Here is a 17,726-nt window from a genome sequence, read left to right on the forward strand (position 1 = left end):
TGACAATGTCGTCATCACTTTTAATTTCATACCCAGGAAGCAAGACGTCAGTTTGTAGCCATTCCTCTATGTTTTCTTCATCAACATAAGCAAATTGCTCATTGTTTTTTATAGTCGAATGAAGCGACTCAGCAAAGTTTTCCGTCTCAATGTCTTCTTTTTCAAAGCCGTGGAAGCTATCAGCTGAACCTTCAATGTCACAATACAACTTTCTCCAAGATCTGACTATGTTTATTTTTGAGACCATTCCCCACGCCTTAACAACAAGATAAATTGCTTCCTTTAAGTTCATGTTTTTCCAAAACTGAACCATTGCCCTATCTTCCTCCAGCAGTAAGTTTAATAGTTCTCGTCGGTAATGCCTCTTTAATGTTACAATTACACCTTGATCCATTGGCTGAATGAGCGCAGTCACATTTGGAGGCAAATAGGATACAAAAATGTTTCCATCTGCTTATTTCAACTCATTTTCATTTGGATGAGATGGTACATTATTAGGTGCCTGTACTTTTCGCGATCCTGATAAAACGACGATAAACGCAAAATCACCGTAAAATACCGTTTTTACGCGAAATCACCATAACACAGCGTTTTTACACGAAATTTAGTATTAAAACGCGAAGTCGCAGTGTTTTTACGCGAAATCGCAGTGTTTTTACGCGAAATTTAAATACTGGGTAAAATACTTGTCTCGTCACTGTTAAACAAACACCGCAACATGGCCACCACTGAACATTAGTCATAAATGTTCTAAAGCAAACAAAAGCTTATACACGCTCACGTTATAATGTTAAACCCAAAAATATAATGTAAAAATACGCAAAACTACAGCGTTTATTTTCCTTTCCGGCATAATGTTTGGATAGATAGACAAACAGGCGAAGTTTTAAAGCCTACGCACACCGCTCGGGGGCACTGACGTCAGCTTGGAACAGCGACACTGAATAAATATAAAGCAAGCAGATGACTGGCCGAACGGTGGCGAACGGTGTTTGGAACAGCCTTACGTAAGTTGCCATACCACGTCAGCCGGGGGCGCTGGCATATAGTTGGAACAGCGTCGTAATATCAAGCAGATTATCGGGCGAACCAGGCCCTGCGGGGCAGCACAAGCATTTTAAATTGCGTCAAAAAGCGGAAATATGTAAACAAACATTCATTTTCAAATGGTATGATGATGATGATGATCAGTTGGACAACAGTGTGTTATAGATTTTGTTAATGTGATTAATAGTTTTCCAGATTAGTTTATGGGAACGAACTAATAATCAGTGTCTAAATCAAAAGTTTGTCATATAAATATATGTAAACCTATTTGTTTAGGGTATTCAGTAATGAGTAGATTCAAGTAAAATTATTTAACTGAAATAATTTCAGATATATTTACAGTAACACACACATTTTTTTGACGTGACAACATCTAATAAATCGATGAACACCGGCTGCACGCACGAAAAAGTGTCCCATTACGCACATATTTCTCTTACACTGTGTCCCGTTACGCTCATTGTACACTGGCGCCGCATCTGTCTCTCTTACACTCAACTGTTTATAAAGTGAAGTGAAAAGTTAAAGTGGTTTTCATTGCTTATTACTAGAGGTGGGACGATACCACACTTTCGATACTCGATTCTGTATTGTTTTTTCAGTTCGATAATTTCGATACTTTCGATACTTTCGATACTTTCGATACTTTCGATACTCCAGGGAAAAATACTTTCCCATTAAGTAACAATTATTACAAATAACATAAATTAGTTTTAAACTATATAAATTCAATCTAGCATACCAGCACAATGTCAGATTAAACTTAAATACATAATGTGTAAATAATTGCATTATATTAATGAAAAATATGAATTCATCATTATATATACATATAATAAAACCACCAGAAATGTAAAATACAGTCCATAATCAAGAAAAGCTGACATGAGAAAAAGTGGCCTTACAAAATGTTATTAAGTCCTTTTTTGGCGGAGGGGGGGGGGGGGATGTCACCAAGCCTAAACTAGAAATTAAAAAAAAATAAGCTATTGTAAAAAGAAAAACAGAAATTTTTGCTTGTTTGTTACATTTTACAAACAACTTTATGCAACAGAACAATTTTCAATAAAATTTTAACTTAGAAAAGGAAAATACAAAACAATCCGATCGTAAGAAAACAATAACAAACGGGTATATTCAATTCAAAGATTAATGAATGCACAAAATATGAGATCTGTGCCTTGGTAAAGCGCAGCACCATTTTCATAATCATTGCTAGTTTGCGCCACTAGTCTTGCTTGGTGCTGGCCATAGATGCTATTAGTGAAGTGCACAGTCTTCCTGATACTATCCATATCTATGGTGCGATAAAGTTATTTTCTTACGTTTGCAAAGGTAAACAATGAACGTTTTTCAAAATAAAAGCATTAAAACGTATTTTATCAGGAGGAATATAACAAAAAAATGTGTGAATTTTAGGACTTTTCCGCTTCGTAAAAACGTATGAAACGGGAAGTTAATGATTTTATAATTGTATGATCCGGGAAAGTAAACCATTGTAAATATAGTTCTTTTGGCGGGACCAAAATTAATCAGCGTATGACACGGGAAAATGTATCATCGAGGTTCTAATGTCGTTTTATTTTGTACGATGGCGACTCAAAACTTAATTCAATTCAAATGAACAAGCATTCCGGTATCAAAACAAAAGTATCGAACTTACAGTATCGATACTCGATACTTTGCGATACCGTCAAGTATCGAAGGTATCTAGGTATCGAAGTATCGAAAATCCCATCACTACTAATTACAACAACATTTTCGGCAATAAAGGTTAATTTTTCTTGCATTTTAAAAATCTGATTACTAGTATAATTTCAAGTATTTATTCTTTTATTATTAAATTAAAAATGATTCAATTTTATTCATAAAGTATGCAATCATTTCATCAATGTTTTGTTATGACGTTGTCGTGTTAAACTATTGTCCGTAAACCAATATTACAGACAACCAATTTTTTTTTTCTTTTCAATTTTTTAGCACCGCTTTTGTGTTTTTAAGTGAATTTTAGCACCGCTGTTGTGTTTTTAAGTGAACATGAACATGAGAAATTTTATTTTAGTGTCAAACAATATTCATATTTATTTTATGATAAAATTAGTGCATACTTAACATTTATATGTATCTTGTATAATGTTGAGGTATTGTTGAAATTTGAAAAAATTTGTTTACATACTTAAAATCCTAAATCACCTCAAAGTGAAATACTTTGTCGAGATCCCACTGAATGTATATCATCTTAATGCTGCAAAGATTTGATAATAAACAGGTGTAAGTGAGTATTGGCAGCCGTGTGAGCAGAGCTTGTCTCAGATTGCAGACTCGTTCCCTGGCATGGATGCGTTCGCCCAGGCCCCGAGCTCACAGCCGCAGGCGGCTGCTGTGGACCTGCGCAGGGCTCCCAGGTGGCTGCGCAGGCCGTGTCGTGCTGCCTTCGGGGTGAGTGGCACTCCACTCGAGTCGAGTTTGAAGTAGTTTGGCACTGATAACTGCTCCCTGATGATGGTGACTGCAATGTCGACCGAAACGTTGGTGAATTATTTGCTAAGGACACGGCTACAACCCAGAAGCCAAGCTACTTCAGACAATGGCCGTGAAAGCCTGCAAACATTAGTGCACTGTTTGGTCTAGGGTAGAGGTGGGACGATACCACACTTTTGATACTCGATTCTGAGTCCATAATCAAGTAAAGCTGACATGAGAAACAGTGGCCTTACAAAATGTTATGAAGTCCTTTTTTTTTTTTTTGGGGGGGGGGGGGGGGGGGAGAAAGTCTTCAAGCCTAAATTAGAAATTAAAAAAATTAGGCTATTGTAAAAAGAAAATTAGAAATTTTTGCTTGTATGTTTCATTTTACAAAGAACTTTATGCAACAGAACAATTTTCAATAAAATTTTAACTTGAGAAACGTACTGAAGAAGCACATCTCACTCAAACTTTTGCTGGTTAGAAGCAAAACTCTGCATTGAGAACTCAATATGTCAACCACAGTAATAATTGTGTACCCTTCGGCATCTGGCTGGTATTCTTGTATGAAAGCGTACATTCTTTGGTAATGGTGCTGTGATTTGTTCAACAACAAATGTGTGCATGTATGTATGTGCATGTGTGTGTGTACATGGTTACGTGCGTGTGGGGGGTGGGAGAGGGCCAGAGGGCTCTCACATACTTCAGTTGCTGTAAATTGCAAACGGTTTAGTAGTTAGGAAGATGATATTATTAAAGATGTTCCAGTAATCCAGTAAATGAAGTGCTGGTTGCAGTTTGGCGGAAAGCTGGCAACGTTCGAGTGGGAAGCGGGAGGCGCACGACGCCTGGTGTACGTGAGCCAGGTGGTGACGGAGCCCCAGCTGGTGGAACGCTCGCAGCTGCTGGAGCAGGTGCTTCAGTGTGGGCAGCTCGCAGAGTTCTGTGACGACAAAGCAGCGGACGCCCGCTCCCCCCACCACAAACAGATGTGGAGGTTTCTGCGGGCACGCCTCTCGACGGACCCTCGGACTGAGCTGCTGGCTCTGCTGGGCTTCAAGCAAGACGACGTCGTTAGCAAGGTAGATGCTGTAGCATTCTCCTACTCTGTGATTATCCCTGGACCCTCGGCCCATGCTACTAGCCCTGCTGGGTTCAAGCCAAGGGACGTCATTAGCAAGGTAGATGCTCTAGCATTCTCCTACTTTTAATTAATTACAGTAGAACCCGTTTATAGTGAACCCGCCTATAATGAATTCCCATTTATTGTGAATTTCCGTCTCAGTCCCGGCAAAATGATGTGAGGTTATGTATTAATTTATTGGATATAGAGCACAACTTTTGTCAATGGTGTTACGTTTTCCCGTGTACCACGAACAAATTTTGCCGACATAATGCACATTTATCTCAAATATTTTCATTTAATTACAAGTTTTTTCACAAAACGTCTATTCTGGATCATATTGAAGTTTTTCTCCGCAATACGATACTCGATTGGCCACTGTTCATATTATAATCAAGTAGCCGCCGTGTCGAGTAGCCGCCGTGTGTCGAGTAGCCGCCGTGTGTTCAAAGCGGACGGTCGTGTGTGTGCGATCGCGCTCCGTGTATATCTGTTGTTTTGTGACAAAATCAGTATTAATAATTCGCTACTTAATCAGTCTGACTTATTGGGGTTCCCCTCAACCCTAAATGATGCGTGTACTTTTAATCACGATCTAACTCATCCGAGTATGTTTCGATCACCCACGAAAAAAACTCCTACTAATGCGACGGGATCATGTGATAAACCTATGTACGAGCTACGTATCGAACCATTAAAGTCAGATCAAATAAATATGGAAGCTCTATATAATCTAGTGAATTCTCTAAGTGTCAAAGTTGATGAACTAAAAAGTGAGAACCTCGTGTTAAAAACGCTACTCCTTGATTCCAGAGAAGAAACTGTCAAAATTAGGCAAGAAATGATACAAATAAAGGAACATTTATCATCAGGTAAAGACCATAATGCAACTTATAGTCAAGTAATTAAGAATTCTTCCACTCACAAGACAGCGGAACGTGTAATTTCTCAACGGGACACGGTAAACCGCAGCCAGCCGCGTGACCTACTTACCAGTCAGCAGGAATCCCGATGCGTCATGAGACACGATGACAAAGAACGTGTCGACAGTACACCATTCACGTTAGTGGAACATAGGCGTAAGTCCAACACAAGAGATACCAGTGACATTAAACGTTCAACGGAAATGAAGAAAACTCCTATGAAAATTGGGATTCGTAACATTTCCACACTTAAAATGATACCCAAACCAGCACCCAAAAGAATGAAAGCTCTTTTTGTGACTCGTTTCGACCCAAGTGTACAAGAACAAGAAATTGTAGAATACATCTCAAGTGAACTGAACTTAGATCATATTAAAGTAACGAAGATGAAAACTAAATTCAATTCATATGCCTCCTTCCATGTTCAGGTTTTAGAAGAGGACTTCAGTCGAATTAATAACATTGTGTTTTGGCCCAGCGGCTGCCTAATAAGCCCCTTCTATGGTAAATTACACCCAGAACAAATCTTGAGCAACTCATCCACTACCGAGGAACTAAACACCTCTACCTGCAACATCGCAACTAATTCTACTGCTATTTCTAAGCCTACATCTGCTCCTACTTCTGCCTTAGCGCCTGGAGGGGCTTCTCACTAGTTCAGTGTGAAACTTAAAAATGAGGAGTTTATTTTATTTTATCAGAATGTAAGAGGCTTGAGAACCAAAGCAATTGAATTTTTTGAAAACATCTCGCGTAGTGATAATGATTTAGTATGTCTAACTGAAACTTGGTTCACCGATAATAGTCTGAATTCTCATTATTTCAACAATAATTACCTTATTTACAGTTCTGATAGGGACCCTGTATTAACTTTGAAGAGTAGAGGTGGTGGTGTCCTGACTGCTGTTAATAAACATAAATTCAAAAATGTAACATCTACGCATGAATATGACTATCCAGGAATAGAAGCTGTCTGGATAAATATAAGAACACATGATAAACCTTTAATCATTGGGAATATCTATATTCCCCCTCAAACAACTCCTTCAGCTTACACTTCATACTTTGAGGCCCTTGAAGATAAGTTTGTGAATTCTGATGTCTCTTTATTAATAATTGGTGATTTTAATGTTCCAGGCATTGTCTGGCCTCAATTACATACCCAAAATATAGTTCATTCAAATATTAAGTCGAAAGCCAGATCATTAATCAACTTTGTATCAGCAAGAGGTTTAATTCAGCTTAATCAAACTCAACCTTCGGCCCAACTCTTGGACCTATGTCTCACTAATATTGAATCATGTCTGGTTAGCAAAGCTCTGGAACCACTAGTTAAAGAAGATAGCTTTCATCCTGCATTAGAGATAAACTTCCAATTTGATATGTCAATAAACGATAATACACCGTCTTCATATAAAAACTATAAGATTGGTGACTATCTCGGCCTTTTTATTGCTCTTAGGGACCATGACTGGTCAATTTTATACAATTCTAAAAATATAAATACCATGGTTGACTACTTAACGTGTACAATGAATGATCTTATAGATTTATTTGTACCTACTACTATTAAAAAGGCTAAAAAATATCCCCTATGGTATTCCAACCAACTAATAAAATCTCTTAAGAAGAAATCGCACTATCATAAATTATATAAACGAAATCTGAATCCTTTTTACTATTTATTATTCTCAGATTACCGTAAGGAAACTAAATCACTTATGTGTAGGGATAAAACAAACTGGCTTTGTAATATTAACAATAAAATTAAGCAAAACCCTAAAGAATTTTGGAATTATGTTAAAATAATGAGAAAGGGTTATAGTCAGCATCCCTCAATTAAAATTAATAACTCAATTACGGATAATAATTATTTAATTGCAAATTCCTTTGCTGAATATTTTTCAAGTGTCTATGTTACTACAAATAACACAAATAACCAAAACATATCTCCTTGTTGTTCATACAATATTCCAATGTCTAATATCTCGATTAGTTTAGTCCTATGGAGTATAAAAACCTTAAAATCTACTTTGTCCACAGGACCTGATAACATACCAAATTTTATCATCAAAGGTTGCTCCTTAATCCTTGCTCCTCTCTTACAGCATATATATAATTTCAGTATTCTAAATAGCATCTACCCTGATAAATGGAAAATTGCCAAGGTTATTCCTGTACACAAAAAGGGCAAAACTTCTATTGTTTCAAATTATAGGCCTATATCCCTGTTAAATGGATTTGCCAAAATTTTTGACAAAATAATATTTAAACACTTAGCGTTTAACGTAAATAATAGATTGTCTGATTCACAGCATGGGTTCAGAACAGGTAAAACAACCATGACAAACTTAGTCTCCTTTCTTAATCCTATTTATTCAGAAGTCATCACACGTGGTCAAGTAGATGTTTGTTACTTTGATTTAGCTAAAGCTTTCGACACTGTTAATCATCAAATACTACTAAGTAAATGTTCCAAAATTGGGCTAAGTGATAAATATTTATCATGGTTAACAAGCTATTTAAATAACAGAAACTTTTATGTTTCAGTACAGAATATAAGTTCAGATCTCCACCCAACTCCTTCTGGCGTCCCGCAAGGTGGCACACTATCTCCTTTACTTTTCAATATCTACATTGATGATATAACATCTGGATTAAAGAACTCAGTTGGCACTCTTTTTGCCGATGACTTAAAGATATATAGAAAAATCTCTTCATATCATGACAGCTATCTTCTACAATGTGATATTACAGAAATTGCAAATTGGTGCACAAATAATTTGGTCAATCTAAACATGGAAAAAACTGCTATCATTACCTTCTCTAGAAAAACCTACCCATTGCAATATGAATACAAACTTGATAACTCACCTATTAAAAAATCTCAACATGTCAAAGACCTAGGAATTTTACTGGATCAAAAACTATTTTTTCATCTTCACATTGAAAACATTATCTCGGTATCTAACAAAATACTTGGTCTAATTAAATTTATCACCTTTAACCCTTTCCTGCCTGGCGGTACTTGTGAGTCCCACAATGTTTGAAGCCCCATAGAAATAGTGTGTGCATGTTTGAAACCACATGCTGACTGTCGGGACCTCTGGGTCCCTGTATAGCTCCGCTCTGCCAGTTGTCGAAGAAGTTCGATTGACAGCCAAGAGGTTGCAGCACTAAAACGGCAGCGCTGCACCAGTCTGGAGCGCCCTTTTTTTTGTTTGTTGAGCTGGACATATGATAAATGCCTGTCAGGACTTAAAAGTCCCATCATTAAAAAAAATATTAAATATAAATAAAAAAATTTGGAAAAAATTATGGCCTCCTTTTATGCCTACTTAAATCTAAAAATGAAATAAAAATTAAAAAAATTCAATTTTTTTACATTTCTAGGCAGGAAAGGGTTAACACCTCCAATATTGACTCTATTCTCTCCCTCTATACAGCTCTAATAAGATCAAAACTTGAATATGGTTCTATTATATGGAACAGCATCAATAACACTGATATTGAAAAGCTTGACAGGATTCAATCTAAAGTATCTGACTATGTTAACAAAAAATTAAATACCATCAATAACATAGATTTAAATTCCCTCCTTGGTTCATTATCAACTAGAAGAAAGATCTTAGATGCCATTTTTGTCTTCCATTGTTATTATGGTAATCTTATATGTCCTCATATATTTGATGTTACTGGCATTAAAATTCCTTCTTTTAATAGCCGTAACCCACCTTTTTTGTGCACACTTTTAAATACAAATGATATTATATATAGACTTGTTAACAATTTTAATTTGTATGTTAATCACTTACAACCTACCAGAGAGAAAAAACTTGTTAAAAAAATTATTATTTCGGCATCCAAAGATTAATTATCTTTGCTCTAATGTTATTACCTAAATTATTTAATACCAGATGTATTAATCTAAGGATACCAACTGTATTTTTCCACATAATATTATATGTTCTGTATTTATACATTTATTACTCTCATGAAACATTTTTGTTATTTTAAGTACTTTTCAGAAGTTAAGCACTCATGGATATTTGTATGTTATGTTGTCTTGTCTTTGTTTGTCCTACTTTTTGTTGTTCTTATAATTTATTGTTCTGTTCTGTTACTGTATTTGTTTTTTTTACATGTCTTACATGTTGTGCCCACCGTTGGAGCCTTGTGCTGTTGGTGTGGCATGTAACAAATAAATAAATAAATAAATAAATAAGTCGTATTCGAGTGGCCTCGGTAGGCTACGTGTAGCCAAAAATGGTGATCAGTTTGGTGAAAATAAAAAATAGTTGTCCCTGCATAGTTAAAAAATGGGTGAACGCGTGTACATTTAATTTAATATGTTATCAAAATTAAACATAAATTACCGCCACACAAATACGTATGTACATTATAGCAGCAAATTCAATATTTTTACGCCTCATTTTTATCGTTCACGTTTCGGACATTTTGATCGAGTAAGATTCGTAAGACTTCCACTAGATAGAACTCTAAATTTTTCCATAGAAAGTGAGAAAATTTCGTTTCAGCTTTAGCAACTGCGATACTAAATGATACGTAGTGATCTTTGATGCGCCAGACTCGTTATTTTTTGTTTATTTACTTTTGAAGATAAAAAGAATTTCGTGTTATTAAGCTGCAAATGTGCTTCAATAAGAAATACGTACATAAAAAAGGGTGAAAAACGTGGTAAAAAATGTAAGGCATTATCTGTGCGAGATAAACTGGACATTATTAAAAACGTAGACTCCAACCCCACTGTCCCGCACGTGTTAATAGCAAAGGAACTGGGGAATTGCAACATCCACATTAAGTACAATATTAAACAAGCTGAACAATCTTCTTTCTCAAGCTGCGAAAACATCACAGAGTATTAAATGCCTGAAAAAAGGATAATACGCCGATGTCCAAGAACTATTAGGTAATAGAAAGTTTGTACATGTGTAGTTCATTAAAAATAATATCTGCATTTGTTCATAAAACTGTTGCTTTGAGTTTTCATTTGTTCTTTTCTTGGCTTAGGCTTATGTGTAGTTAAGATTTTGCTTTTGAGTATGTATTGCCAATATAAAAGTTTTCCCAGATATAAAGTTTCCCCTCTGTAGTGAACATATAAACTACTACTTTCAGATTGTTATAACAGGGTTCTACTGTAGTTCTCACAATGGGAACTAGGAAGGAGGATTGTATTTGAAGTGATAAACAAATATGTTTGCTTAAAGTTTACCCTTTTTATTGTTAATTAAAATTTGCATTGTCTTATTTTGATGTTCTTTGAAATTACAAAATTACAATTATTGGAATTAATAATAAATTATTTTAAAGTGGGCCCGGGCCATTTGAAGTCATTAATTACAATTTTTGATACATTTTATAAATGAGACTATGAAAATGACCATAATAAATTTAATAGTTATAAAAACCTTAATTGCTCTGATTGGTGCTGGAGTACATATTCAAAATGTTCCATAGTGGACTGTTCACTGGCGGAGCATAATTAGGAGGTTCTGGGCTTCAATGTCCGAAGGATCGGCGTAAATTTGGTATACTAATTCTTGAAGGAAACTTCACCCGAGTCTTGAAACATTTCTTGAACCAAGTCTTGAACCCCACTGGAACCAAAAGGGAATCCAGTGGTCAAGAATAGTAAACTAATTAAGTTAGGGCCAAAGGAAAATGGCGAGGCAACAATAGTCAAACAGGACGTTGACTTATCCACTTACCGATCTGGGGTTGAAGTGAAGTGAAGTCAAACTCCGAGGGGAGGCGGCGCGAGTAGTCGCGGTGAACCGTCGCGAAACATTATACGAAATTACTATTTGGCTAAACTAATGGCAAATAGCCAACCACAAGAAATAAAAAAAATCAACGTTAAGGAACACTCCCGAACTTGAGAGATCACATCTCTTAACTAGGTTGCGGCGGCCGAATATGCAAAAGTCGTGGCCGATGAAGCTCCGGCACGAGACGCTATTGTGGTGACCACCGAAGGAAGAATCCCTTGCTCTTCCAGGTGACATGAAGTTAAGTTCGAGCGAGAGGCCTGGAGTCTTAGCTAGTGGGAGTAATGGCCTCTGATTGGCTAGAATAAGCCCAGCGGAGTACTTGCTCCGCCCTCAAAAAAAAGATAAGAAGAGGGCTAATTGCCTAACATAAAGGGGCTTCAGAGGTGCAAAGCAGAGCACTTTGTTGGGAACTGACTCTGTGTTGGTACGCAAGAGTCCCGCGGGGGTGAACTAGCAAAAGCTTGTACCATATGGAGCCCTCTTGGTGCGAGCTCTGTCGGGGAGGAAAGGAACTTAGATGAAGTATGGTCGCGGCCTCCAGAGCGCTCGCTCCGACGCCTAAGAGAAGGTAATTTAGTTCGCCGTGCCGCCCGGAGATGGCACAAGCTGTCCGTTCGCCGGCCTGGGGTCTGTTATAGAGACCGGGAAGGGGTTTATCCAGATGGAAGGATCTGGAATGGATAGAGGGGAAAAGGGAGGGGGGGTTAATGCTGTGTAGTGGGAACGGCCGCCTACAGGACTCCCGAGGCGTGTCGGGACCGACTGTAACCTGTGCCGGCAAACCTGACCAAAGTTGCTTCGGTCAACTGTAGCTTGAGCTACGGGTATGCCTAAGAGGGCTGACGGAAGCTAAGGTAGCGTGTGGCAGGACGTGCGCGGGGCACTGAAGGGGTGCGAAATTTCACTCGCCTACGTGCAGAGAAGCGAGGAGACATGAGACAATGCTTAATCAGGACCTGAGTGATGTGGGAGCCCGTGGATGAAACGGCCGGAGACAAAATAAAGTAGGAGAGTACAATACTGGGATAAAATTTTGATAGGCTCTATCAGGCTATAGAAAAAATACTTAAAATATTAATTTAAATTATGTAAGTCTAAAGGTGAGCCAGGAGAATATGAAAATTTATGGCTCACGGCCCATGCTACTAGCACTGCTGGGTTCAAGCAAAACGACGTCGTTAGTAAGGTAAATGCTCTAGCATTCTCCTACTCTGTGATTATCCCTGGACCCTCGGCCCGTGCTACTAGCCCTGCTGGGCTTCAAGCAAGACGACATCGTTAGCAAGGTAGATGCTCTAGCATTCTCCTACTCTGTGATTATCCCTGGACCCTCGGCCCGTGCTACTAGCCCTGCTGGGCTTCAAGCAAGACAACGTCGTTAGCAAGGTAGATGCTGTAGCATTCTCCTACTCTGTGATTATCCCTGGACCCTCGGCCCGTGCTACTAGCCCTGCTGGGCTTCAAGCAAGACAACGTCGTTAGCAAGGTAGATGCTGTAGCATTCTCCTACTCTGTGATTATCCCTGGACCCTCGGCCCGTGCTACTAGCCCTGCTGGGCTTCAAGCAAGACAACGTCGTTAGCAAGGTAGATGCTGTAGCATTCTCCTACTCTGTGATTATCCCTGGACCCTCGGCCCATGCTACTAGTACAGCCGTGCGAAGCCGGGTCGGGTAGCTAGTGTTATTATGTGTGTCTTCTGTTCTAAAATCTGTTTATGATATAATCAAATTCAAGAAGCTAAACCATGTCTCAAAAATTTGCTAAGGGTGAAACTCCAGCTGTTTCAGTAACAATAATTATTTACAAACAAATTTGAAGCATTTTATTACTTGTCAAAAACAAGTTAACAATTACACAAAACTATTACTCAAATTATTTCAAAAATGAAATAATCAATTGTTTTATCAGCACACTATAACATTCTTAGTTTTATCCTATTCACTGGTATTTTTATAAAATATTTTAAGTACACAAGATATAATTTTAATTCGCAACTTGTACAAAACTTGTAAAAACGTCTGGATACTCATGAAAGTCACATAGAAAGACCCGCGGGGGTTATCGCCACTCTAATCAGCAGTTATAAGTAAATGTAGAGGCTTGCCTTGTGATCCCCGGCTCCCCAGGCGAGTGGCCAAGGTTCGTCACCAGCGATGTTGCTCGTGGCTCCGAGGTCTGCACTCCTGGGGTTGGTACAGACTCCCTGAGCAGGACTTGTTCCGGGTTGTCCCACGATAGCTTCCGTCTGGTATGTTACAAGCCAGTGAGCAGGTTGCATCTGGGCCCTTGAAATGTCATCAAACACTTGAGTCAACGTACATTAACGGTGAGCACATGGTTACCCCGGTAATACATTCGTTCCTCTCGCTCGTGCCGTAATACGTATCTTCCGTTTGCAATTGTAAACTCAAAGTTTTTTTTTTTTTTTTGAAATTTTCTAAACCATGTGATTCCCATTTTTGTCCCTCCACGCAGAACGGATTCCAGCATAGCAGTTTTTTTAAAAAAACCATAACCATAACTCTGCTTACGTAACCTACGTAACTAAACTTAGACTCTTCGTGCCAGGCCTGAAAAGTCTTAAGTCTGAAGTAAGAAATGACACAACTGCCACACCGACCACTGACCATCTCCACGACCAGACATGCCAATAGCCATCATATGCCATCCACCCTTTTTTGTGAAGTCCCAACGTGATTGCCTTTTTGAAAATTCACAAGTCCAATTGCAACTCGTTAATATTAGGTGTTATAGCGCGATAACTGAGGGGACTGTATACGTAAACGATTACAGATGCCATTATACTACAACAATTTAACGGTGAGGCTACACCATAGTACTACTCACCGCCATGATGAAAAATATGACTGACTTCCGGCTGGAAGTCCAGGGCTGCCAACTATTGGCAAAGGATGCTGAATAATGGCTGCCACTACACAGCAACGTGGGAAATACAAATTTGAAGTATTCAGAGACTTCTCAGAAGCACTGATTACGTTGAGGTCTAATAAATGTTACTAACACAAAATAACACACACTAATATACAGTCTGAACATTAGGTAAAGACAAAATATTTAAATAGTTGATTAAAAAACTATTCACTGGTTTCATGACAGTTTATTTTAGCCGACAAAAGTTCAAAGCATTAAAGATCGTTCTTCCTAGATTTCAAAGTTAAAGTTGAATAGCCAAAACATTTATATTAAGTCCAAAACCACATTAGATGTAGTCCCTGTGGACACATATAGGTTACATAACCTTATAAAATAATGGTCAATAAAATTTCTGGCCTTTACTGAAGTGATGTGCGATAATGTTAACTTTGTTTCCTTCTCTGGAACATCAAAGCCAGGAGGAGGCCCATGATCGAACTGCTATTAAATAAAATAATAACAGGATTAACATCAATCCTCAAAATAATTATCATGGGATACACTTTTAACATAGACAAAATTTCTACTCACCCAAAACTGCGGTTAAGATTTAGATTAGTGATGGCCCGATATTCAATATTCGATATCGTAGATCGGTAATATCGGCACATTTTTCAATATCGGACATCGGTAAATACTTGCGATATTTTGATAACCGATGTTTGCTCTCGCCAATAATACTTCTCACATAACCTTAACCGTAATTCCGAGCTTATTTTCCGCTGGCGTAATTTTTCTTTCTTCACGTCACCATATTACCTAGCAATTCCAAGCATATTTTCCACTGAAACAATTTCAAGCCTATTTCTTTTTTCTGATACTGCAATGCATCCCGACGGTACAATTCTCCCATGTGTACACAAATCCCAGTCATTAGTGCATATTTATTCATTTCAGATATTCGCAAAATGTTTTCGCTTGATGAAATTTCGAAGTTTACTAAGTGTACATAAATTGTAAACATAAACGAAAATAATTACGATATTTAATTTAATAAGTGGTGTAGCCGTAAGTAAACATGAAGAAAAATAAAGTTGCTGCTTGGTATAACAGGCATTTTCTTTCCGTGTCGTTTCATGGTCGCCAACTGCTGTTCTATACCAAGACGTTACGTAAGTTTTACAAAAGCTGCGTTGCCAACCCTTCAGCAAAAAAAGTCCGTACGAAAATGTCATTTGGACCGTATTTCTCGATCCAGGTCCATACATTAATTTTTTTTACGATTATATTAAAGACAACTATTGCACAATAATGACTTCATGATTTAATTTCTCCATGAAATAAAATTACGAAATAAACGAAAAAAATCTTGTTCTTACCCAACACAGTTATGGAATAAATGACTTGTGACGTCACAACAGATTGCATGCTGGGAAGAAACAGCATTTTTTTTTTCACAAACAACCGCACGTCTGCCGCGTTCTGCCGTAGGATCAATGCTACGTGCTTGTAACACGACTCCAGCTAAAGTATAAGATAAACACCAAATACAAGTTTGAAATTACTGCCCATTATTAACATATGTTTAATCGCTGAGAAATCTGCGAGAAGTACTCCTTTATTGTCAACAGCAGTAAGGGTTATTTTCGTTGACTCGTTTATTATGGATGAAATGCCTAGTAACAAAACTTCTGCAATCTTTTAAAATTTATTGATGAGAGTGAATTAGATGTATAAACTAATGTATAAAAACTATTCAGCTCATGTTATTACATACGTTATCAGACATTATTTGTGCAAAATCATCTGTTCCTACCCATGATTCAGAGCACAAACGCTCTTGGCCAAGTCGTCTATTGAATAATATAACACGTCGGGTCATACCCGCCAACTTAATTTCTGCTGTGTATAATTAAACCCGATTTGCTACATCGTGCACAATTCACTCGTAAACGTTTTTATCGCAGCGCTTTTACCGACTCCGACAATCAAGAAACGCAACGGCCACGTACTGCCTTTCTGTTACTACTGACTGGCTCTTTTTTTATCAGCGTCCAACTCCAACCAGATAGTACGGGCATTCCCCTTCGGTAAAAAATTACGAAGCGCCGTATTCCCCGCACGGTAGCCAATATAGGCCTACGTGGAAGTGTATGAAATGTTGAGATTTTCAAAACTAGTTAGATATTATTGAAACAATTGTGTCAAATATTTTATTGGGTAGAAACCACATTCTACTTGTGTTGATTGGACCGTACAAATGGCGTACGATCCAAGGACAGGACCGTACGTCCGTACACACAGTGAAATTACCGTACATGTACGGTCAGGACCGTACGGTTGGCAACGCTGCACTCCCGCCTGTGTTGTTAGTATAGAGCTGTCTGGGTTATAAGCATTAGCATTATTGTTTTGTGAGTAGGCCTACAATGCGAAATGCCGCCGAAAAGTGACATCTGGTTACATTTTCAAGTAAAAACCAATGATAAGGCAAAAGCAATTTGCAATTATTGCTGTAAAGAAATATTGCGTGGTGGGAAATCTTCTAGGACATTCAATACATCAAATTTGTGGAATCACTTATCCCTGCATCATCAAAAAGAAGTTGGTGGTTCTGACAAATGTGATTCTCTCTCTATACCTTCAACAAGTTTTTGCCAGTTCACTGAAACACCTCAGAAGAAATTAAAGCAGCATGATTTGGGATTCTTTGTAGCAAAGCAAACAACATGGAAACGAAGTGATCCACGATGTGTTGAAGCAGACAAGTCACTAGTGAAAATGATTTGCCTCGATATGCAACCAGCATCTATCGTAGAAGATGAAGGTTTTCTGCTGTTTGTCAAAACCCTGCAGCCACGCTATTTGTTGCCGGGGAGGAAGGACATTATGGGTAAACAAATTCCAGAGTTACTTGAAATTGTTAGAGCCAAAGTTAAAGACATATTGTCAGCTGCTGGGCATGTTGCAATTACGACAGATTTGTGGACGTCTGGTGCTGGTGGTGACTTTATTAGTATAACTGCCCATTTCATAGATGAAGAGTGGGAATTCATTCATCTGTCTTTAGAAGTGATGCCATTTTGTGGTGCCAATCACACAGGTGAGCTCATAGCCGACAACATTCGGGCAGCCCTTTCTGCATGGGGTATTGAAGAAAAAGTGAAAATCATTGTTTCAGACAGTGCAGCGAACATGAAAAATGCTGTTTCTCTGCTATATTGTATTATTCATGTTCCTTGTGTTCAACACAGACTGCATTTGGTTGTGAAAGATGGGTGCATGAATCAGTCGTCTGTCATAAAATTGACTTCAGCAGCAAAACGAATTGTGTCACATTTTCACATGTCTGTTACATCAACAAAAATTTTGAAAGAGGCTCAGGTGAAGTACAACCTTCCACAACACTCTCTCATCAAAGAAGAACCAACTAGATGGGACTCTTGCTTTGACATGTTAGAAAGGCTAGTTGAACAGCAAGAAGCTTTACAAAACA

At 38.0% G+C, this 17,726-nt stretch overlaps 1 protein-coding gene across 14 annotated transcripts in view; it reads left to right on the top strand.

Moving 5' to 3' along the window:
• Window positions 1-17,726, top strand: part of LOC134533636 (protein transport protein Sec31A) — a 306,350-nt gene that overhangs the window by 71,327 nt on the left and 217,297 nt on the right. For all 14 annotated transcript variants that reach the window (XM_063371142.1, XM_063371141.1, XM_063371143.1 and 11 more), the window contains exons 8-9: window positions 3,361-3,486; window positions 4,311-4,595. In XM_063371142.1, the coding sequence (XP_063227212.1) occupies window positions 3,361-3,486; window positions 4,311-4,595 (411 nt within the window). The remainder of the gene's footprint in view (window positions 1-3,360; window positions 3,487-4,310; window positions 4,596-17,726) is intronic.

Source organism: Bacillus rossius, chromosome 7, assembly GCF_032445375.1.
Source record: "Bacillus rossius redtenbacheri isolate Brsri chromosome 7, Brsri_v3, whole genome shotgun sequence".
In the NCBI taxonomy this organism is placed as follows: Eukaryota; Metazoa; Arthropoda; class Insecta; order Phasmatodea; family Bacillidae; genus Bacillus; species Bacillus rossius.